Source organism: Colius striatus, chromosome W (genome assembly GCF_028858725.1).
Source record: "Colius striatus isolate bColStr4 chromosome W, bColStr4.1.hap1, whole genome shotgun sequence".
Classification (NCBI taxonomy): Eukaryota; Metazoa; Chordata; class Aves; order Coliiformes; family Coliidae; genus Colius; species Colius striatus.
In genome coordinates, this window is record NC_084789.1 from 6,809,671 (window position 1) to 6,832,175 (window position 22,505).

General features: G+C 41.8%; 1 protein-coding gene and 1 pseudogene across 2 annotated transcripts; both read right to left on the reverse strand.

Annotated features, from left to right (window-relative positions):
• Positions 1 to 650: 650 nt before the first annotated feature.
• On the reverse strand, positions 651 to 22,442 carry LOC133628504 (zinc finger protein 131-like). Of its 2 annotated transcripts, XM_062016744.1 has the most exons (8): positions 22,346 to 22,442; positions 15,696 to 15,834; positions 14,074 to 14,175; positions 12,730 to 12,874; positions 9,817 to 10,171; positions 9,492 to 9,714; positions 5,125 to 5,255; positions 651 to 2,530 (listed from the first exon to the last, which is right to left on the reverse strand). In XM_062016744.1, the coding sequence occupies exons 2-8, from the start codon at positions 15,817 to 15,819 to the stop codon at positions 1,916 to 1,918; spliced, it is 1,695 nt and encodes a 564-aa protein (XP_061872728.1). In that variant the 5' UTR covers positions 15,820 to 15,834; positions 22,346 to 22,442; the 3' UTR covers positions 651 to 1,915. The 2 variants fall into 2 exon arrangements, with proteins under 2 accessions (XP_061872728.1, XP_061872729.1); XM_062016745.1 differs by lacking the exons at positions 12,730 to 12,874; positions 14,074 to 14,175; positions 15,696 to 15,834; positions 22,346 to 22,442 and having other exon boundaries at positions 9,810 to 9,853.
• Positions 22,063 to 22,505, reverse strand: part of LOC133628593 (E3 ubiquitin-protein ligase UHRF2-like) — a 203,514-nt pseudogene continuing 203,071 nt past the window's right edge.

The window sequence follows — 22,505 nt, forward strand, 5'->3', positions numbered from 1 at the left end:
ATTAAAGGGAAGATCAAACAGAACAACAACAACAACAAAAATAGCCCAGTTGTGCTTACTAAACCACAGTACTGATACTAAAACTACATACATTCTCACTTTACATTGGAATTTAAATTATCTAAAAGTTACTTTCAGTGGTTAGACACACAGCCAGATTGTTCCTTTAATTCCACAGATACAGATCTTGTGTCTATATGCACAAATACATAAAAAAATAGTTATGCAACTAAGCAAGCAGGTCTGTCCCCTGCATGATATCAAAAGATAGGCTTCTTATCAGAAACCAGGTATAAATACAATAGCCAACATTTACTTTCATTATTAACATTGGGCCACACTCTTCCTTCTGTACAGAATCTCATCATATATTGCTTGCATCTCAAAAAACACAGAAGATCATAAAAAAATTGCAAGTTACAGTAATCAAATTGTTTGAAATCTTGAGATCCAAGTTTGTTTTGCAACAGTTTCTCAAAGGCTATGCTATGATGAAACACAATAATAATTTTGAATGAAACTAAATAAAAGTAAAAATCTTGGGAAATAATTCTGCATTTAGCGAAGACTGAATAGAAAAGTATGATTTTAACTAATATCTACAAGATTACTAAGAGGATTAAGGAATGTCCTTGTAAAAATTCCTCCATTTAGTTAAGGCTTTGAAAAGAAGGTTTTTCAGAAGTATGGAGGCACATCTAATCTCAAGGCAATAATTGAGAATTAGAAGTCCTTAGCATCCTTAAACATAGAAATAGACAAGTATTTTCTAAACAAACTTAACCTTACAGTAATGAGCTATTAATCTTGATAAAATTAGATTGATTCTTGCCACTGGGATCTGACACTGTAATTGCCAGTCACTCAGTTGTTCCTAATTTATTGGATGACACAAATAATACAACATTTCATGGACAGTATTGTTTTATTGTCTAATATTGATTAAAATATATACACTCCTACTTTTCAATCCACATTTTAGCACTCATACCTATGGCTTTTACTTTTAGTATATCTTTGTGTCAAATGTCAGAATTTAATTTCAAAACAAACAGGAACCCTATACCATATAGACAGGTCTTCTCTATATTTATGTTTAAAAACATTCATTTTATAAAATTACAATTTATAAAAGAAGAATCTGTTGGTAGCTTTCTTCCAGTTCATGTTTACTACAGATTCACGGAACTTTTCCCAATTTAAAGCATCTCTTGTAGGCATCCTGATGCCTCTGTGTAATCTATTTCCTTCCTCTACTCCCCCTAAATCTAATAATAATAATAAAAAAAAATCAGTAACTGACAGTTTTAAACATAAAGCACTATAACACTACCTACATTGTCTTTTACTAAACTAGGTTATTGAACACTCTGGGAGCTTTGTGGAAATTTAACTAGTCAGCGTTGAAAAGGCACAGGAATTTTGTGCTTCAAGACTTCCAGCAGTTAGGAAACAGCAGTCTGACCAGAAAATTCACAGCTACTAGACTGGCCACTTACAATAGAACCCACCAAAATTTTACTGATTCTTCTGCCACAGACATCCTGCAAATCTCTAACAAGAGTTTGCTTCTACGACAAGAGGAAAAGAGGTAAAATTATTCTTACATATACTCGGAGATAGTATAACAGTGATACAAGCTATTAATTATTAAAATCCTCACAAAGTTGTCAGTGTCTACAGTAGTTTCCGTTCCATGCTGTCATGAATGGGAAAGTTATTTTTACATATGAGAGAAGTTTAGTTGTACATGAAAAAAGCTAACTTTGGTCCACTTGTCCAGCTTCCTAAGGACAACATATCGGAAAGATGACCACTGAGGGTTCAAAAAACAATGAAAAAGCTAACAAAAATAATTGTGTATTTCATTCTTAAACCTGCACAGTGTGGTTATTTGTCCTAGTCATTCATCTTTTCATTCTGTGTGTCCACTAACTGTTAAGTTTAAGTCCTCAGCTTGTTCATGATCTTCCTTATCTATATAATCTACTTGACTAGTTTCTCCTTGATCAACACTTTCATAGTCTACTTGTTCCAGGTCTGTTCTATCTATAAGTTCTGCCTGTACTTCTTTCATCTGTATTTGATTTACATGCTCAACATGTAACTGCTCCACATGAACTTCAGCACCTTGTTCAGTCTGAATGTGTTCAACTTCCAAGTAATTAATTTGCACCTGTTCTTGCAGTTCCTCCATCTGTGTGTCCTGTATGAGATCCTGATGCATCTGTTCCACAGTTACCCGTGCAGGATCCACTTGTACCTGTATTACTGGTAGGACATGGACTTGCTCCAATTGTTCTATTATAGTCATTGATGTTACTGGTTCAGCTTCCACAGCTTCCACTGGAAGAACCTCTTCTGTCACTATTTGTTCTGAAATATTGTGCATGTCTTTCAAATGCCTCCTCAGTTCACTGCCTTGCATAAACCACAAATCGCATAAGGTACAGTGATTTGGTTTGTCACCTGTGTGTATTACCAAGTGATCTTTAAATTGATCCCAGCTGTTAAACACACTGTTACAAACCTGAAACAAAAGATACAGTGTATGTTAAACAGCACCAACAGAAACATGACAAAGTATAGTGCCTATTTCAGATCATGGCTTCATATAGTGTAGCTTCTTGCTACTTGGATTAAAAAAAAAAAAAACAAACCCAACATGTATGTTAGAGGTAAAAGTTGAGAAGTAAGCTTCAGATGAACAAAAGACCTGGTATTTTTTTCTCTTTAAGAAACAGTGTGCCATTTTGAGTTGTGCATACACAAGATTTTCCTTAGCCCTCCTTTTGTTGTTAATATATTTATAAAAACATTTTAAATTGTCTTTTACTGCAGTAGATTTAAGTTCTAGTTGGGATTTGGTCCTTTTAATTTTCCCCCTGCATAACCTCACAACATCTTTGCAGTCCTCTTGAGTTGCCTGCTCTTTCTTCCAAAGGTCATAAACTTTTTTTTTTTTTTTTTAATTCCTCCCGAGTTTCAGCCAAAGCTCTATATTCAGACAGACTGGTCTTCTTCCCTGTCAGCTCATCTTTCAGCACACAGGGACAGCCTGCTCCTGTGACTTTAAGATTTATTTCTTGAAGAAAGTCCAGTCTTCCTGGACTCCCTTGCCCTTTAGAACTGCCTCCCAATGGACTCTGTCAACCAGGTTCCTAAACAAGCCAAAGTCTGCCCTCTGGAAGTCTAAGGTAGCAGTTCTGCTGACCCCTCCCTCCTTATTCCTCCAGGAGTCAAAAATTATCATTTCATTATTGCTACGCCCAAGATGGCCTCCAACCATCATATCACCCACAAGTCCTTCCCTGTTCACAAACAACAGGTCCAGTGAGGCACCTTCCCTAGTTGGCTCCCTTACCAGTTGTGTCAGGAAGTTCTCTTCCACATGCTACAGGAACCTTCTAGACTGTTTCCTCTCTGCTATATTGTATTTCCAGCAGACATCTGGTAAGTTGATATCCCCCACAACAACAAGGGCTAGCAATCGTGAGACTTCTCTCAGCCTCTTATAGAGTATTTCATCTGCCTCTTCATCCTGGTTGGATGCTCTATAACATACTCCCACCATGATATCTGCCTTATTTGCCTTTCCCCTGACTCTTACCCATAAACACTCAACTCTATTGTCACCATTTTCAAGTTCCAGACAATCAAAATATTCCCTAACATACAGGGCTACCCCACCACCTCTCCCTCCTTTCCTATCCTTTCTGAAGAGCTTATAGCCATGCATTGCAGCACTCTACTTGTGCAAGTCATCCCACCTATTTTGTAGCTTTCCTGCTGCACAATGGCTTCCAGCTCCTCCTGTTTGTTGTCCATGCTGCATGTGTTGGCGTAGATGCACTTCAGTTGGGCTTTTTAGGATGAGAAGTTCTAATTCCTACACAACCATTCTTCAGGTGCTTTCATGGTTTCAAACGTATCCATAACCCTCGTATCTTTGCTGCTGCATGGATCTCCATCCCCTACCTCCACTGAGAAAACAGACTGAAGGACCTTGATAAGGCACCATCCCTCAAACATTGGTGTGCTGCCCCCCAGGCTTATCTGTAGTGAGCCTGGTTTTATCCCTTTCCCCCTTCAAATCTAGACTACTAGGTACAACTGTGTTATACAGTAGTTCTCATGTTCAAAACAAACTTATCTTTAAGATAAAGGTATGCTCCCAAGAATTTACTTCAGACTAGTATAACAACTAAATAATGCAACAGCATCTGTGAAACTTCCAATAAAATTAGCATATAAGATCAGCAACACAGAATTCATTTATCTCCTGCAGTATTCACTGCTTTCTGTGAATAAGATCACTATTTTTTTAACAATTAAAGTTGATATCCAGCAGTTTTCTTTACTACACAACCCAATTTAACCTCAGAATACAACCATTCTGTGAACTAAAGAAGGTGAGACCCTTAAAGAGGGGAGAGAGGGAAGTATTTTCTTATTTGAGGCTGTCACAGCAGTGGAGCAATTGTGGCAAATAAAAATGCTACAACCAACCTCAGCTCTTGTATTTTCTAGCTTTTCAGAATCAACTTTTAAAAGCTAAGTCATATTCTTCCAAACAGCTTTTCAAATGTCAGCTATGTATAGTGTCCAAATACCCTAGCTCTCCATCCATAGCATTTATATTTGCTTAAAAGATATTACAGACTGTCATCTTAAGTTTGAATGACTTTCCAGACAAAGTCAATATATTGCTATTAACCAGAAGAATAATAAAATAGGAAATAAAATAGTACTTTATATTTTAGACTTTAGTGAGGCATGCTCACAAGCAGGAAAGACCTAGGTCAGTGCATCAAAAACCTTGAAAAGGAAGGAGAAAGATCAGTAAAATGCAGATGAACACTTACATATCCACAAGAATCTCTCTGATTAATAAAGTGTTATGAAGCTCCATATCAGTAATTCCATATTTTAAGTGGAACTATTTAGATATAAGAATTTACCCTCATGTTGTGGTTGAATGCAATCTTTATAATTTCTTTTATTAAAAGTATCTGTTGGGGACATAATCCCAACTTCCATAGCCTTTCCTACTCAGTACTCCCACACTCCCTCAACACAGGAAGGAGGTATCTAGCCTCAGAATCTGCTACTTCCGTGACCTACCTGACATTCGTAGAGTTTCTTTCTTCCCTTTTTAGCTCCAGTTCCAGACTGACAGGCCGTTAGGTGACATTTCAGTGTGCTATTCCTAGCAAAACGTTCATGGCAGTTTGGACATTCAAATGGTTTTTCACCTGTTAAGACAAACATAGGGATTTGTAAGCATATAAAACCAGCTGGTTTTTAGTCAGTTCTCTCTTCTTCCCCTCTCCCTTTTGCACAGGTTGATAAATATGCTGTATAGACGTGGCCAACTGAATTATTCTACAGAAAAAAAAAGACATTTTATGTAAACTTTTTGTAAATAAAAAGGAAAAAACCTAAAGTGGAGTCATAACTCATTAAAAATAACAACCACACTCCTCCCCCCCAACCAATGATGTAACATAATTCCCAGTGCCATTTAAAGTACATTTAGGTTTTTATGGAAGTTTGATTACTATTCTGATAAAATATCTTAAAGAAATAGCAGCTATTTCTCTCTTTACACCTGATAATATTAACAGTTAAAGACTCAACATATATACATATACACAAAGTGAGACATTAGAGAAGTACTTAAATACTATAACGATTTATTTTAAAGAAAAATGACAGTATATGCTTGAGAGCTGAAATTGAGCTCCACAAAAAGCAGTTGTCACAGAATGACAATGAAGTAATACCGCATCAGTATCAAAACAAACCCCAAAACTTAAATTTGAAGTAGTATATTATCACCATCAAGTAGTAACAAAGAACAAGTGGTGTCTCTGTTTAGTAATTTCATCATTCACAAACACAATGAAACTCAAGGAAATTAAAGTACTAAAGATTACGAACAGTGTATTTATTCTGAAAGTATGATAATTAATCTGTGTATACTGATACCAACATAACTACTGAAACAAACTACTTGATGAACTACAAAAGAGGCTGAGACATTTCAGTGAGTAACTGTGGTGGGTTGACCTGGATGCCAGGTGCCCACCAAGCCACTCATCAGGACAGGGAGGGGAGAAAATAAGATGGAAAAAACTCGTGGGCCAAGACAAAGGCAGTTTAATAAAGCAACAACAAAGGTCATGCACAAAAGCAAAGGAAAACAAAAGATTTTATTATCTATTTCCCATCAGCAGGCAACATCCAGTCACTTCCCGGGAAGCAGAACATCAGTACATATACAGATTGCTCCAGAAGACGAACATAAATCACAAATGCCCTCTGCTTCTTCCTCTTCTCCCTGAGCTTTTATTGCTGAGTTGATGTAATGTGGCAGGGAATACTCCTTTGGTCAGTTTGGGTCAGCTGTCCCAGCTAGTCCACTCCCAAGATCTTGCCCACCCCCCTATTTGACGCAAAGTTCGAGAGAGAGTCTGGATGGGAGCACTGCTAAACAGTAGCCAAAACACTGGTGTGTTATCAATACCTTTCAAGCTACAAATACAAAGCACAGCACTATGAGGGCTGCTATGAAAATTAACTCCATGTCAGCCATACTCAATACAGTAACATAAATTATATTAACATACATTCTACAGTATGCCTATAGTCGGCTAGATAACTGCACACCTTCTGGAAGTGCTAAATGCTTATTGATTTAATAGACTGGAATAGTTTTAATACTAGAATATATAATATATCTTTTGTAAATTCATACTAACTGTTGAAAAAACAATTACAAAGATCATCCCTAGCTTCAGTTTTCCAAGTATTTCCTATTCTTCTGAAGACTTCACTTTTTTTCATGAAAATTATAATTATTAAGTAACATCCATTTATTTTTGTGTCTTTTGATATTACAGTCCTATACTTTATTTCCCACAGATGCAGTCATAGAATCATAGAATGGTAGGGTTGGAAGGGACCTTTAGAGATCATCCAGTCCAACCCCCCCTGCAGAAACAGGTTCACCTAGATCAGGTCACATAGGAACATGTCCAGGCGGGTCTTGAAGACCTCCAAGGACGAAGACTCCACAACCCCTCTGGGCAGTCTGTTCCACTGCTCCGTCACCCTCACAGTGAAATAGTTTTTTCTTATGTTTAAGTGGAACTTTTTGTGTTCCAGCTTCATCCCATTACCCCTTGTGCTTTTATTAGCTACTATAGAAAAAAGGGATGTCCCAATGTCCTGATACCCACCATTTAGATATTTGTAACTGTTAATAAGATTCCCCCTCAATCTTCTCTTTTCTAGAATAAACAGCCCCAGTTCCCACAGTCTTTTCTCATATGAAAGATGTTCCAGTCCCCTGATCATCTTGGTGGCCCTGCCCTGGACTCTCTCCAAAAGTTCCATGTCCCTCTTGAGCTGGGGAGCCCAGAACTGGACACAGTACTCCAGATGAGGCCTCACCAGGGCAGAGTAGAGAGGGAGGAGAACGTTCCTTGACCTGCTGGCTACACTCTTCTTGAATCCCAGAATACCGTTAGCCTTCTTGGCCATGAGGGCACATTGCTAGCTCATGTTTAAGTTATTATCAATCAGGACTCCCAGATCTCTCTCTGCAGAGCTGCTCTCCAGCAGGTTGGCCCCCAGCCTATACTGGTGCATGGGGTTCTTCTTTCCCAGGCGCAGGACTGTTTCAAAAGAAAATTTCTGTGACAGAAGAAAGTTTCCCTCTGTCGTGCTTTGGCCCAGCCAGCAATGAAGCACCCTGACATTCTCTCGCTCGGTGCCCCCCATTCACCCCCACCCTCGTTGGGATGGCAGAGGCCCCAGTGAAATGGGAGTAAAAAGATAAGCAAGGTTGTTGTGGATTAAAACAAGGGCAGGGAGGGCTCGCTGCCAATTACGGTTCTGGGCAAAACAGACTCCAGTATTCGACTTAGGAAAGTAGGAACGTTTATTCTACTACCTGCAAGAAACAGAACGGAATAAAAGCAAAAAGGGAGTAGGATGATGAGAAAATTACAACCAGCATTTTAAGATCTCCCTCCCCCATCCCTCCTTTCTTCCTGGGCCCAGCTCACTGCTCCCAATATCTCTACCTCCTCCCCCCTCAATGGTTCAGGGGGGCAGGGAATGGGGGATGTGGTCATTCTCTCATAGATGGGCTCTGTCTCTTCTCAGAGGAGGACAACTCCTGGCATTCTTCCCCTGCTCCGATACCGGGTCCCTCCCATGGAGGACAGTCCTTAAACTTCTCTGCTGTGGGTTCTTCCCAGCAGCTATGGCTTCTGCCAATACAGGGTCCCACACACGGGACGCAGTCCTTAATGATTGTCTCTGGCGTGGGTTCTTCGCCATGGTTGCAGCTTCTGCAGATATAGGGTTCCTCCCTCGGGACATGGCCTCTTCTGGACATAATTTTAATGAGCTTCTTTGGCATGAGTTCTTCCCCGTATTTTTAGCTTATGTGAATATTGGGTCCCTCCCACGGGACACAGCCTCGTCTGGCCATAGTCACTGCCCCTAGCACGGGGTCTTTAATGAAGAGAATCACTGCCCCTGATGTGGGGTCTGTAACGAAGTGCATACAAATTACTGTTTCACCGGTCCTTTCTGTAGAATGCAGAGAAGTCTCTGCTCCAACACACCTCCTCCTCTCTTCCCTCACTGACCTTGGAGTCTGCATGGTTGCTTCTCTCTCTCTTCCCACGCCTTGCACCACCACCAGCCGGAAGATAAGAAGGGATAGAAGAAAAAAGAAATAGGAAAAACCCTCCTCTTCCGGCTTATTCTTAAAAAGTGATCGTTGAAGTGTCTAATTGGCTCAGCCCCAGAAGTGGATCTGACTCAGAGCTGGGGAGAGTTTTGAGCAACTTCTTACAGGAGCCATCTTTACAGCCCCTTTCCCCTTACCAGAAATGGCTGTCATGTCAAACCATGACACATAGACAAGATGTCAAGAGGAAGGATGAAACTTTAAACGAGATGGTACAAGAGTGTTGTTAGGTATTTTATGTCTAATGTATTAATAGACATTTGCTCAGAAGTTATGTTAAAGAAACCCTTTAAACTCTGTATTCCACAGAGAAGTTCACAGATCACATTTCTACAGAAATGTTGACAGAAATGTTTACTGGTAGAATTGTGAAAATAAGAGTAGCACCTCAGTTTGGTACTTCTGAAGAAGGAAACATGCTTTAAGAAATGATTTTGAAAAAAATCTCTCTCAAGTCTATTAAATCTAAAGAAGCTTCATTAGCGTTTTCTGGTTTTAGGTGCCTATTTTTAACCACGGCAATCCCCCAAAGTTTATATAAATAGAAATTTAAAAAATTAAACCAAACAACTCCAGTATTTTAGTTGTAACTAGAAGTCAAGTATTTCTAGCACTCAGGACTCATATTCTCTTCGGCATACTCTCTGTTCCCCTAAAATATGCAAAGCCCCAAAATGCTAGAGCCAAGGCCACAAGGCGAGGACTATCATAGTGCTCTTACCTGTGTGCTTCCGGAGGTGCTCTTTAAAATGTCCAAAGTGGTCAAACTGCTTATCACAGTACTGGCATATATGTATTTTTTTGCCAGGTCTTTGCTTCTTGCTGGCACCACCTTCATCAAGATGGTAACAGGTGAGGTGCTGTTTCAAAGCACTGTCTCGTAGGTACCTTTTATTGCATATGTCACACTTGTAACTCTCAGTAGAGTGTGTTTTCATGTGTTCCTTAAAATGGTAAAACAATTTAAATGACCGGTTACATTTCTCACAGTGAAAAAAATTCTTCATGTGTGACAGTTGAAGTTCCACAATTTCAATACCTTCTACCTGTTTGCACGAGGGATCAGTTGCACTAACACCTTCTTCTTGGATCTGGCATTTTGTCTCTCCCTGACGATACTTGCTGGTAATATCTGCCAAAAGAGCCAAAGCAGATTCATCTGATGTACCTGTTGTCTGTATGTACTTTATGGATTGCTCTGCAGAAGCTACTTCCAGTGTTTCAATGCTGTCATCTTCCACTTCAGTTGTCCCCCCAGCAATCTCAACCTCAATTTCAACAGGCTCCGATTCTGCAGATGGCAGTGTTTCTGTGATAACATTAGAGGTTTCAGCTATCTTCCTCTTTTTCAGTTTTCCTTTTGTTTGATTTGATTCCAAGGGTGATGAATTTTCTTTGTTCCTGCAAAGCATTTGCATAAACAGATCCATAAGCAATGACATAAAAATTCCTGCCTGATACTGAGCTTCTGCACTCATTAGCTGTTTCTCAAAGAAGCTGAACTATGAAAGACCTGCATGCATGTCAGAAGACAATTTGTCCTTTATACTCCTTAGAACTGTAAAATAGCAGAGTTAAAGCTGTGGAGATAAGGTTATTAAAGTGCTTTAAATAGCTCTGCTTGAATGATACACACCACCTATCAAGAAAAACTTAAAACACTAGCATAACTGGCCTAAGAAACTTGTGAAATTCTGTACTTGAGAAGGAAACTTTCCCAAAAGAAAGAGTTCTTTGTCCTGCCTATTCAAAAACAAGATTCAAGTCTTTCCTATGCTATTCACCTCTTAAGGTCTGGAATGCATGCAATTGCCTGTAGCACTTGCATCTTGTTAGAAAACACTACAGCTGTAACTTCACACAACAAGCATTATAACATCCTGTACTTTTTTGGAGCATCTTTCTTATGAGGAAAGGCTGCGGGACCTGGGGCTGTTCAGCCTGGAGAAGAGGAGACTGAGAGGGTAGACCTCATTAATACTTACAAGTATTTAAAAGGTGTGTGTCAAGAGGATGGGGCAGCACTTTTTTCTGTAGTGTCCAGTGATAGGATAAAAGAAAATGGACAAAAGCTGGAACACAAAAAGTTCTACTTAAACATACAGAAAAACTACTTTACTGTAAGAGTGATGGAGCACTGGAACAGGCTGTCCAGGGAGGGTGTGGAGTCTCCTTTTCCAGAGGTTTTCAAAACCCGCCTGGACATGTTCCTGTGCAACCGGATCTAGGCAGACCTGCTTTAGCAGGGGAGATTCGACTAGATCATCTGTAGAGGTCCCTTACAACCCCTACCATTCTATGACTCTGATACTTCAGGAATGCACACAGCTGCAAGCTGAGGTTAAAAAAAAAAAAAGGCAAAAAAGCACAAGTCACTGGGCTGTGCAATGAATATTCTAGTTTAATTTTCTGGATTTAAACACAAACCCCAGATCTGTTCCTCTTCTCCTTGTACCATACACACAGAGACTCCTTCCTCCAGGAGGAAGAGAGCATACAATCTCAAACACAGAGCGAGCTGAGTGGGCCAATGCTTTCAAGTCACACTCTCATAATTATCCACAGCACTTACATGCTGGAGGTTTTACTATTCATTATCAGTTTTGAAAATGAGTGGCAATCTTCCTCTCAAATCAGATTGACAAGACTAATTTGTGCTTTTACCTTACTTTGCAGCCCGATTAATCCTTTTCTGTAACCTACTGTATCACTTTCAGGTTTTCTAGTTACAGGAGAGAGAAGGTTTTTCTCCAGTATCTGTATGTCATATGGTGGAGATGTGTAGCTAATGATCTAATGCAGGATACAGATTATTAAATTGCACTTTATTCAGGTACAGGAAGACAGAGGAGCTAAACTTATCAGAAATCCAGGCTAGATGAAACTATATCTAGAAGGTGACAGTTACTTTGCATATTACTGCAAGGAGCTTCAGGATCACATACCTGGTGGGGATGGACGGTAGGGCTATTTTTCCTGTTAAAAAAACCCACAACATATTTTTTTCAATTCTGTTACCAATCTACAGAATACGTTGATTCAGAAAAATCAACATTGATGTTGAAAACCAAGTTTCCAGTGTACTATGTTATGGAGTTCTTGTTTGGGTTGGTTTGTTTGGCTACTAGAGGAACTCAGGGTCAATGCCACTCTCCTAAGCTAGTGTGTCTATGGGGAGATAAAGAGGAAGCAATAGTCTTTCCTTAGCCTGAACACAAAGGCCTTTCAGCAGGTCTAGAAGAGAAGGCAAGGATAACCATAATGCTGGGAGGAATTTATTGCCCCTCCTCCTGCTTCAAGACAGAACAGTGTAGCATACAGAAGGAATGAGAACATGACAGCACTTTGTGTAAGGGAAGGAAGGGGAAAAAAAATCAGTATAATGGGAATGGCATTTGCTTTTCTCAGGTTGGAGTTTGGCAATGAAGTACAGTTCCTCATATTGGATAAAAGGTGCCAAAGTACATTTGATTAAGTACCGATATCATAAAAAAAATCCATTTATAAAAATTACATTTTCTCAAGAAGTTTGAGAGATTAATTTTGCACCAAGTAGTTATAAAATCACTGCCTATTCTCTTGAAAGCAGAAAGCTGCATGAAATCAAAACATTGGCACAAACATTGTCACCGTATATCCAGCTCTTGATCAGCGTGGACAGTCAGATAGCACAGAGACCTAGTATTAGTTGCCCCAAAGTCCCAGCCGTACAATATTTGCAACATTTATGAGCCACATCACTTATCATTGAGTTCCATGCCAAAGAATGTGAGGTTCATTTTTTAGCCTTTGTAATTCTGACCCATATCTTATAGTAGAAGAGTATATAGTCCCACACAAGATTAAGAGGTTCAAGGACAAGGGACAGCACTGCAAAATACTGTCAGCCAGCTCTCGTAAAAGGATTCTTAAGATTCTATATTTCAGTGTTGGGAAGAGAAAGAGGTTTATGTGCTTACCTGATTTCAAGTGCTTTGATTGCTTCTAACATCTGTAGATACTCAGCTGCTTTCCAAACATCGTTTGCTTCTTCCTCACCTTGAACAATTAGTTTTGCTGTATAGGTGAACTCAATCAGGTGACGAAATGCCATGTTACTTACACCTGTTTATAAAGCAAGAAAAAGAGCCTCTTTTAGCAATTCCTCAGTCTTGTACACTTGCCTGCTCACCATTTTGCTCACAGTACTTTGACAGCCAGTTTCATGAAGATGCCACCCTTGAAAGGCTCATGTTGGAATAAAACATCTACTATAGAAACATGTGAATCTGGAACAACTACAGAGTCATGCCATGACAAAAATAAATAGAAGGATAAAATGATCAAAAAGCTGCTTGTATAAAATCATTAAAATTATAAACTTAAATATTAAAAATATGAACTCTTCTCTCAAGAGAACGCTGAGCAACAAGTTACTGGAAGCAGAAGTATTACTTCACAAAATTGCTCCTTGCCTATCAGGCAAGTATTGTTCCACATCTATCCTGTTATTGCACCCCAGACAAGGTATCTTTTTATTATTTTTTCAGAAGAAGTTTTTTTTCCAGTGGCAATAGCTACCTGTACTGGTTTTGACTGGGATAGACTAAATTTTCTCCATGGTAACTAGTATGGGGCTATGTTTTGGATTTGTGTTGAAAACAATGTTGATAACATAAGAATGTTTTGGCTACTGCTGAGCAGTGCTTGCACAGAGTCAAGGCCTTTTCTGCTTCTCACCCTGCCCTGTCATGAGGAGGGTGAGGGTGCACAAGAAGCTGGGAGGAAACATGGCCAGGACAGTTGACCCAAACAAGCTAAAGGGCTATTTCATACCATATGACATCATGCTCAGCAATAAAACTGTGGGGGAGGGGGGAGGGGAAGTCAGGTAGAGAGGATACTGCAGAGACTGGCTGGGCATCAGTCAGTTGGTGGTGAGTAATCATTTTCATTTGCATCACTTCTCTGTCTTGGGTTTTATTTTCCTCTCTCATTTTTTCTCTTTTACTTATCATAAAAAATATTTTTAAATTATTAAACTGGTTTTATCTCAACCCATGACTTTCTCACTTTTACCCTTCCAATTCTTCCCCAATCCCACGGGGGGGGGGGGGAATGGAGAAGAGCAAACTTGGATGTATGATGCTTAGTTGCCAGCCAGGGTTAAACCATGACACTGCCTCAGAACAACTCAAGATCTGAGATCTAGAAAGCTAATCAATATGACCAAGTATGTATTTAAGCCCATAACCAAGATATTACATTCATTTTGAGCTTGGGCACACAACCCTGAAGGTTTTCATTTGTATGAATCAGACTACCTTCAATCTCCACCAAGGGCTCCTGAGTGAAATCTTGGAAGAATTTGTAGAAAAAACGGCTGCAGGCAGCAAGAACAGCCTTATGAGCTTTGAAATGGTGACCTACAAAGGGAGACAAAAAATTTGGTTTAGGATAACACCTTCCTTACCCAGTGCAGAATAAGTGCAGATGCAGAGAACAGCTGCAGAACCATCCAGTCTACAAATCTATTCAAGCAGTCACTTGGGTTGTCTCCTTATAACATGGAATACCACTGCAGCTACTCTGTCCCAGCTCACACAGACCCTTGCTGACACCACTGACCTTGCTGAAGCTCTGTAACTCAATCAGCTGGAGGACTCACTCCAGTGTTTCTCTTTTCAGATATTTAAGTTATGGGAAATTCCTGTGCAAACTTTTTCCTGTATGTCTTGGGCTCATCTCTCAGCTCTCCTTGGGTTTTGTTGCTCTCATACACGTGGATGTATTTTATCATCACTTCTGCCAGCATAAAAGATCCCTGCAGAACAGAAGTAGTTCTGCTCTATTTTTCCAGACCGCGTATTCCCCATCACTGTGTTGCCTTTTCCCTGGTGCAGACATGAATATTCATAAGGCTCCATGGGACAGAAGTAAGAGAAGCAACATGGATTAGAACTACACAGCTGCACAAGAAAAGGATTTTGAGCTCAACACATGGATATGGTAACACTAGAGCAGGAACAAACATTCAGGATAAGTTTTATGCAAGCACTGTCAGTGAAACTACAGTGATTCCTGAAAAGTATTTTTTTTTCTTCATTTGCTTACTTTTTTTTCTAATCTGGGCTCTGTAGGACCCTTTTCCTTCAAGTGAGTTTTTGCTATGCTTTTAAAGATCAGGGGGTACTCCATTAGCTAGGTCTGTCCTAGTGGACACTGCCTATCTTCCTTTAAGTGTTCATCCATTCTAAGACATGCTTGGGATAAGAAGCAATCTTAGGTGATCTATCAGACACCACCTTTCTAATGAGATAATAAGCACATATATCTCTGTATTTTAAACTAATAAACTATATATGTATTTAGAACACATAGAAAAAGAAAAATTAGTTATTCTACCATATTTTACCTAGATATTAAAAATAGTAGGTAAGATACCAGAGAAACAAGAAGGAAATATTATTTCAATCTGGCTTTTGTTTTGTTTGGGTTTCTTTGTGGTGTTTTTTTGTTTTTGTTTTTTTTGGAGGGGGGTGGGTGGGTGGAGGGTGTTGTTTGTTTTGGGGTTTTCTAACAATCAACCAATATTTGTATAAGTTATCTGCATGCAGACAGATGAAGTTAGGGAAAGATATTTTTACAATTTTTTGGAAATCCTTAGATAACATGTTAAATATAGTACAGCACATTCAAAGTGGACTTCTATCTGAAAATATTTAGCCCCTTGTTTGGAAAAGCAGAAGCAAAATTATTAATCACTGATGGAGACTCTGTTCAGACCAAGATTTTAAATGAAACTGCAAGCAACCCATACATCAATATAGAACCAAGAATTTGTTAGCAACCCAGTTTGACAGATGACCTGTGACAAACCCAACAGCTTCTCAGCACAGTTTTCAGAATTCTCTGTATACCAACTGGTTCTCAGGCCTGTACATACCATCAACTATCAGAGTGATGTCCGTAAACTGGTCCTGCTCACGTTGTTCATTCAGTCTATCCAAAATAACTTTATAGTGTTCAGGGAATTCCTGGATACATTCCATCATTTCTTTAGTTTCCATGGCAAAACGACTAGCCTGCAAAAGATGTGGCATGAGAGCAAGAATACTCTGCCACTCAGTAAATACTATGCACAGTCAGGTTAGTATACAAACGTGAACTAACTATCACTTTCCAAGGACTACAAAACTAAATAGAAACACCAAACCGTCTTGGTATCAGGTTTACCCAATTTTAGCTGTGAAGTAGGAAACATTAGTGATATCAAAATGTCAAAAGAAGGAGGACAACTTTGTTGGGAATACCGTAAGAACAACGATTAACTTTGAAACAATTCACTATTGTATATGTATGTCAAAAGCAGAAACCTGGGTAGGATTAATTGAAAGTAGAGTCAAGAGACTGTGACAAACCACCTATGCCTGTCAAACTATGAAGAAACCAGTTGGAAGGTAAATGCGGCAGGGAGAGATGGTGACCAGTGACTCATGAAGGACCACCAGAAACCACCGAAGACCCTCTAAGAGCACGCATAGCAGACATTTAGAATGACACAGCGATATAATACTTGTATGCAAATTACTTGGGTTACTTGTAACTTTGCGTATAAACACAGGGCAGAAACTTGCGTCAGATATGCTTGATTTGTGGAATTACCACCCAGCACCCAGGCTTGTGCAAACCTGTAATAAATAAGCAATGTGTCTCCTGAGTATGATCATTGGCAAGTTGCACACCGGGTAATGAATCTGCTTTTTAGACGACAGTTTCGGAGACCCAGATGGGACTGCTGTGATGCCTTGCCCGGATCAGCTTGCTGGGCTGTCGGTGGGGAGAAGCCACTCTTTGGACTCAAGCGCACATGAACCTATTGTTTGGGGACTCCATGAGTGCTCTCCCCATCTGAATGTAAGAACATTCTTTTTGGTTAAATAAATGAGAGCAGGGCAAAGGGGCAGGACAGTCTGCTGAACCTTCCCTTTGCTTTCCATCCTAAAACATTGGAATAGGTTTAGTGGGGATCCCCTAACAAGGAGGAAATTAAAAGAGTACTGTACTCAGTGGTACCAAAAATATAATTGGAAGATGGCTGTCATGGTTTGACATGACAACCTTTTCTGGTAAGGGGGAAGGGGCTGTAAAGATGGCTCCTGTAAGAAGTTGCTCAAAACTCTCCCCAGCTCTGAGACAGACCCACTTCTGGGGCTGAGCCAGGGGCAGTAATTCCTTTCATGAAAGACCCCGTGCCAGGGGCACTGAATATGGCCGGAGGAGGCCGTGTCCCGAGGGAGGGACCCAAAATTCACAGAAGCTATAACTGTGGGGAAGAACCCACGCCAAAGCAGCTCATTAAAACTATGGCCAGAGGAGGCTGTCCCCCTTGTGAGGGACTCCATGTCCACAGAGGCTGTAACTGTGGGGAAGAACTCACGTCAAAGAAGTTCATTAAAATTATGCCCAGAAGAGGCCATGTCCCGAGGGAGGGACCCTGTATCTGCAGAATCTGCAACCATGGCGAAGAATCCACGACAGAGATGTTCACTAAGGACTGCGTCCCGTGTGAGGGACCCTGTATTGGCAGAAGCCTCAGCTGCTTGGAAGAACCCACAGCAGAGAGGTTTGTTAAGGACTGTGTCCTGGGGGAGGGACCCTGTATGGGAGCAGGGGAAGAATGCCAGGAGTCATCCTCATCTGAGGAGAAGAGGCAGAGACCATCTGGCAGAGACTGACCACATCCCCCATTCCCTGCCCCCCTGAGCCGTTGAAGGGGGAGGAGGTAGAGATATTGGGAGTAGTGATCTGGGCCCTGGAAGAAAGGAGGGATGGGGGAGAGAGATCTTAAAATGCTGGTTGTAATTTTCTCAATCATCCTACTCCCTTTTTGCTTTCTGTTCTGTTTCTTGTAGGTAGTAGAATAAACTTTCCTACTTTCCTCTCTAAGTTGAGTACTGGAGTTTGTTTTGCCCAGAACCGTAATTGGCAGCAAGCTCTCCCTGCCCTTGTCTTAATCCACAACAACCTTGCTTAAATTTTTCCTCCTGTTTCGCTGGGGTCTCTGCCATCCTAACGAGGGTGGGGGTGAACGGGGGGCACTGAGTGAGAGTCAGTCGTGGTGCTTCTGTGCTAGCTGGGCCAAACCATGACAATGGTAAAAAAAAAAAAAAAAGGCCTGAAAATGAAACTTCATGTTGTTAAGAAATAATTGGGATATTAAAAAATATGGGCTGGTAAGTTTTTCATACCAAATTGGGATATATGTACTAAATGAGAAAAAGGGTAAAAAGATAATATTCTATTGCTATTAATGCTATTTTGTAGGCAAATAAAAAAGACTGTCCAGCACTTAAAGGAGTAAGAGTAAACTTTTAAAAGATGAAAAACCTCAGCAAATGAATTATTGTTATACAATAGAATAATTGGATATATAACCACCATAAAGGACATGGTCAAGAACAAATACAAAAATCTCAAGGAGGAATTTTAGCTGCAGTAATTGCAAATAACTTAACTGAAGGTGCCTGCAGAGCTGATTTTTGCACCACCCTCCCCTTTACTGTACAGTGTGTTTGTGTGAAATATCTTATATATGTGAGGAAATCAAAGTCCAGGTAAAGGAAAAACATGGATCAATGTCTGTCACCATCTTTTAAAATTTGTTCAAGATATAATTCATCTCGATTCAAAGTTAACTGGCCATTGAGAGTTGTTTCGTCCAGAGAGAAAGATAACATAATTGACAGGAATAAAGAAATTTACAGGCAGGTGCAAATTGGATGGTCTGGCCTCAGGTTGATACTAATTGTTCCTCTAGACGTTACCTTATTACAATATGTAGATGGAAGAAGTTTCATAATAAAGGCGACATGGAAACGAAATCACTGCCAGTGAATACATCTGCTCAAAAAGCCAAACTAATTGTGCTGACGCAAGCCTTGGAATTGTCAGAGGGAAAAGAAATAATACAGACTCATGGTGCAATTTGAAAAGAAAGAGATCTGTTATCATCACAAGTGAACCCTATTGTAGTGATTTTGCCTGGGCTAGGTTTTGGGGGGGGGGGGAAGGGGGGGTGCTATAGGGGTGGCTTCTTTAAACAAAGAGTTGCCAGAAGCTTCCCCTGTAGCTCATAGGGTTAGGGCCAGTCAATTCTAAGTTGGACCCTGCACCTGACCCAGGCCTGGCCAATTAGTGATGGAGGTAGTGCCTCTGTGAATAACATATTTGAGAAGGAGAAGAAGTTGCTGTGCAGTTGCTAAACTGCAACAGCAACAGGGAAGGGAGAATGTGAAAACATCTCCACAGACACCAAGGTCAGTGGAGAAGGAGGAGGAGGACGGTGCTTAGGCCCTGAAAGAAAGACTCCCCTGTGACCTGTGGTAAAAACCATGCTGAGGTAGGCTGTCCTCCTGCAGTCCATGGAAGACCACCGGGAAGCAGAGGTCCACTCGCAGCCCGTGGAGGACCCCACACCAGAGCGGGTGGATGCCTGAAGGAGGTTGACTCTGTAAGAAGTTCATCCTGGAGCAAGTTCCTGGGAGGACCTAGGAGCCCATGGGAAGAGAGGAACCCATGCCAGAGAGCAAGTTTGCTGTCAGGACTTGTGATCCTGTAAGGAACTCATGTTGGAGCAGTCTGTTCCTGAAGGACTGTTCTCCTGGTGGCTAACCCACTTTGCAGCAGTGTATGAACAGCTGCCCCCATGGGAGGCCCCATGCTGGAGCAGTTTGTAATGAACTGTAGCCCATGGGCAGGACCCATGCTGGAGAAGTTTGTGAGGGACTGTCTCCCGTGGGGAGGGACCCCACACTGTAGCAGTGGGAAGTGTGAGGAGGCCTCCCCCTGAGAAGAAGCAGCAGCAAAATCCATCTGTAATGAACTGACTGCAACCCCTATCCCCCATCCCCTGCGCTGCTGGGGGGAAGGAAGGAGAGTCCCGGGAAGAAGGAGGGGTGGGGGAAGGTGTTTTAAGATTCAATTTTATTTCTCATCTCCCAGTTCCTATGGTTTATTAATAAACAAACATTTTTCTCCCCAAGTTGAGTCTGCTTTGCCTGTGACGTTAATTGCTGAGTGATATCCCTGTCCTTATCTTGACACACAAACTGCTTGTTATATTTCTCTCTCCTCTGTGCAGTTTAGGAGGGAGAGTGATATTACAACTTGGTGGGCACCTGGTGTCCAGCCAGGGCTAAACCACACCTTTAAAATAAAGTAAAGGGATTCTGAAATTACTTGAGGCAATTAATAAACCTAAAGAAATAGCAATAATACACTGCAAAGCACACTGGTCTGGACAAACTAATATAATCAAGGGAAACAGAAAAGTCACACAGAATTACACTGAATCTTAAGGGTTGGAAGGGACCTTGAAAGATCATCTAGTCCAACACCCTTGCCAGAGCAGGACCACCTAGAGTAAGTCACACAGAAACTCATCCAGGTGGGCCTTGAGTGTTTCCAGAGGAGACTCCACAACCCATCTCAGCAGCCCGTTCCAGTGTTCTACCACCCTCACAGTGAAGAAGTTTCTCCTTATGTTTCTTTGGAACCTCTTATGTTCTAGCTTGTACCTGTTGCCCCTTGTCCTATCGTTGGACATCATTGAGAAGAGCCTGGCTCCATCCTCCTGACACCTGCCCTTTACGTATTTGTAAACATTAATGAGGTCACCCCTCAGTCTCCTCCAAACTAAAGAGCCCCAGCTCCCTCAGCCTTTCATCACAATGGAGATGCTCCACTCCCTTAATCATCTTGGTAGCCCTGTGCTGAACTCTCTCAAGCAGCTCCCTGTCCTTCTTGAACTGAGGGGCCCAGAACCGGACACAATATTCCAGATTCTGTCTCACAAGGGCAGAGTAGAACCTCTCTCGATCTACTAACCACACCCCTTCCAATATATCCCAGGATGCCACTGGCCTTCTTGGCCACAAGGGCACATTGCTGGGTCATGGTCATCCTGCTGTCCACCAGGACTCCTAGGTCCCTTTCCCCCACAGTATTCTCTAAGAGTTCATTCCCCAACCTGTACTGGTACATGGGGTTATTCTTCCCCAGATGCAACACTCTACACTTGCCCTTGTTGAATTTCATTAGATTTCTCTTTGCCCAACTCTCCAGCCTGTCCAGGTCCTGCTGGATGGCAGCACAGCCTTCTGGTGTCAGCCACTCCCCCCAGTTTAGTATTATCAGCAAACTTGCAGACAGTGCCCCTCAAGGTCATTAATGAATATAATGAACAGTACTGGTCCCAGCACCAACCCCTGAGGAACTCCACTAGATACAGGCTTCCAACTAGATCCGGCCTCATTGATCACAACTCTCTGACTTTTTTTTTTTTTTTTGTGGAAAAAAAAAAAAAAGATTTATCCAGAAAGCATTCTAGAACTTGATGCTCCTAGATATACAGAAAAAGAAGATAAGTCGGCTGAGCTCCTGAAATGGGTAAAGACTACTGAAGATGGTGGAAAACTCCCTTATCAACTTCTGATACTGGATGCATCTCACATCATATAAGAAAAGATCTGCAAATTGCATGCATAAGTCTACCCCAATGAAGCCATCTTATTACTTCCCTAGTCCTGGACTTCAACAGGAACTCCTCTTATTTTAGGCACTACCTTTGTTTTCTTTGCCTATATGGATTATACATATATGCAGGCAGGCAGAGCAGTTATGGCAATTCAGACAACACAGTTATGGCAATTCAGCAGACTGAGCACTGGCTAAACCACTGCCATCTCATTGTAACCATCTCAGGAATGGAGACTGAGGGGTGTTTGGTGGGTAACAGCAGCGGTTGCTTCAAGATTACACAGACATGAGAACTTATGCACTTTACTATATATTTTTCTTCAAAAACCACAACTGCAGAGCCAGGACACGAGCCAGCCACTAGGTCCCCTCTCAGCCATAGACAAGGCCTCGCTCCCACTAAGGCAGAGGTGACCCAGGCACCCATGCCCTACCAAGCCAAGCAGGGCAGGGCATTTGCCGAGTGCCGCACTTCCAAGGGGCAGAAAGAGAGGCCTCGCCTATAGCGTCTCCGAGGCAGCATCACGACCTGCCGTTAGTGCTCCCTGCAGCTCCCATCAGCCTGAGGCTCCGAGGAGCTCTCAGAAGTCAGGCCCATCCCGGATGGAGCCCCTCGTGGCAGCACACGTCGCCTCCGAGCTTCAGCCCGCGCACACAATGATCAGACACAGCCCGTCGCACCCCAGTCGCAGCCCCATTGGCGGGCACTGATGGCAGTCATCGCGACCTCCACAACCGTAAGGCGGCAGTAGAGCCAGCTCCAGGCGGAAAAGTCACTGAGCGCCTGCCGAGTCCCGGGAGCAGGAGAAGGCGGAAGACCTAACTAGCGCCAAGTGCCGAACGACCGCCGGCAGGCGCGAGTAATACCATGGGGGCGCCCCCGAGGAGGGGACACGACTGGTACCGGCCCGGGCCATGCGCTTAGCAACACCGCCTCGATAGTCCTTATTACGTCATCAAAGCGCGTATTAAATCGATCCCTTTTAAATTCCCAGCTGGATTGCGCCCCGGCGATAGGGCGTTCTACTGGGTAAGAGGGTTCCCCTAGATACTCACCGCGAGAAACCCCTCACCCCACCACGCCCTCTCCGCCGTTACTGATTCCTGCTCCCCAGGCACATTGAAAAGTGGGGCAGACGCCGGCCAATAGCGACTCGCATCCCCGGCCTGCACCACGCAGCGGAAGTGACGGCAGTTACCTTTCACACGACAGAGT

Coding starts and splice junctions, on each gene's coding strand:
- LOC133628504 (XM_062016744.1), bottom strand. CDS start 15,819: ATGGAAACTAAAGAAATGATGGAATGTATCCAGGAATTCCCTGAACAC. Junction 14,176..15,695: donor CATCACTCTGATAGTTGATG/GTATGTACAGGC, acceptor CTCCCTTTGTAG/GTCACCATTTCAAAGCTCAT. Junction 5,256..9,491: donor GCACCTCCGGAAGCACACAG/GTAAGAGCACTA, acceptor TTGTCTTAACAG/GTGAAAAACCATTTGAATGT.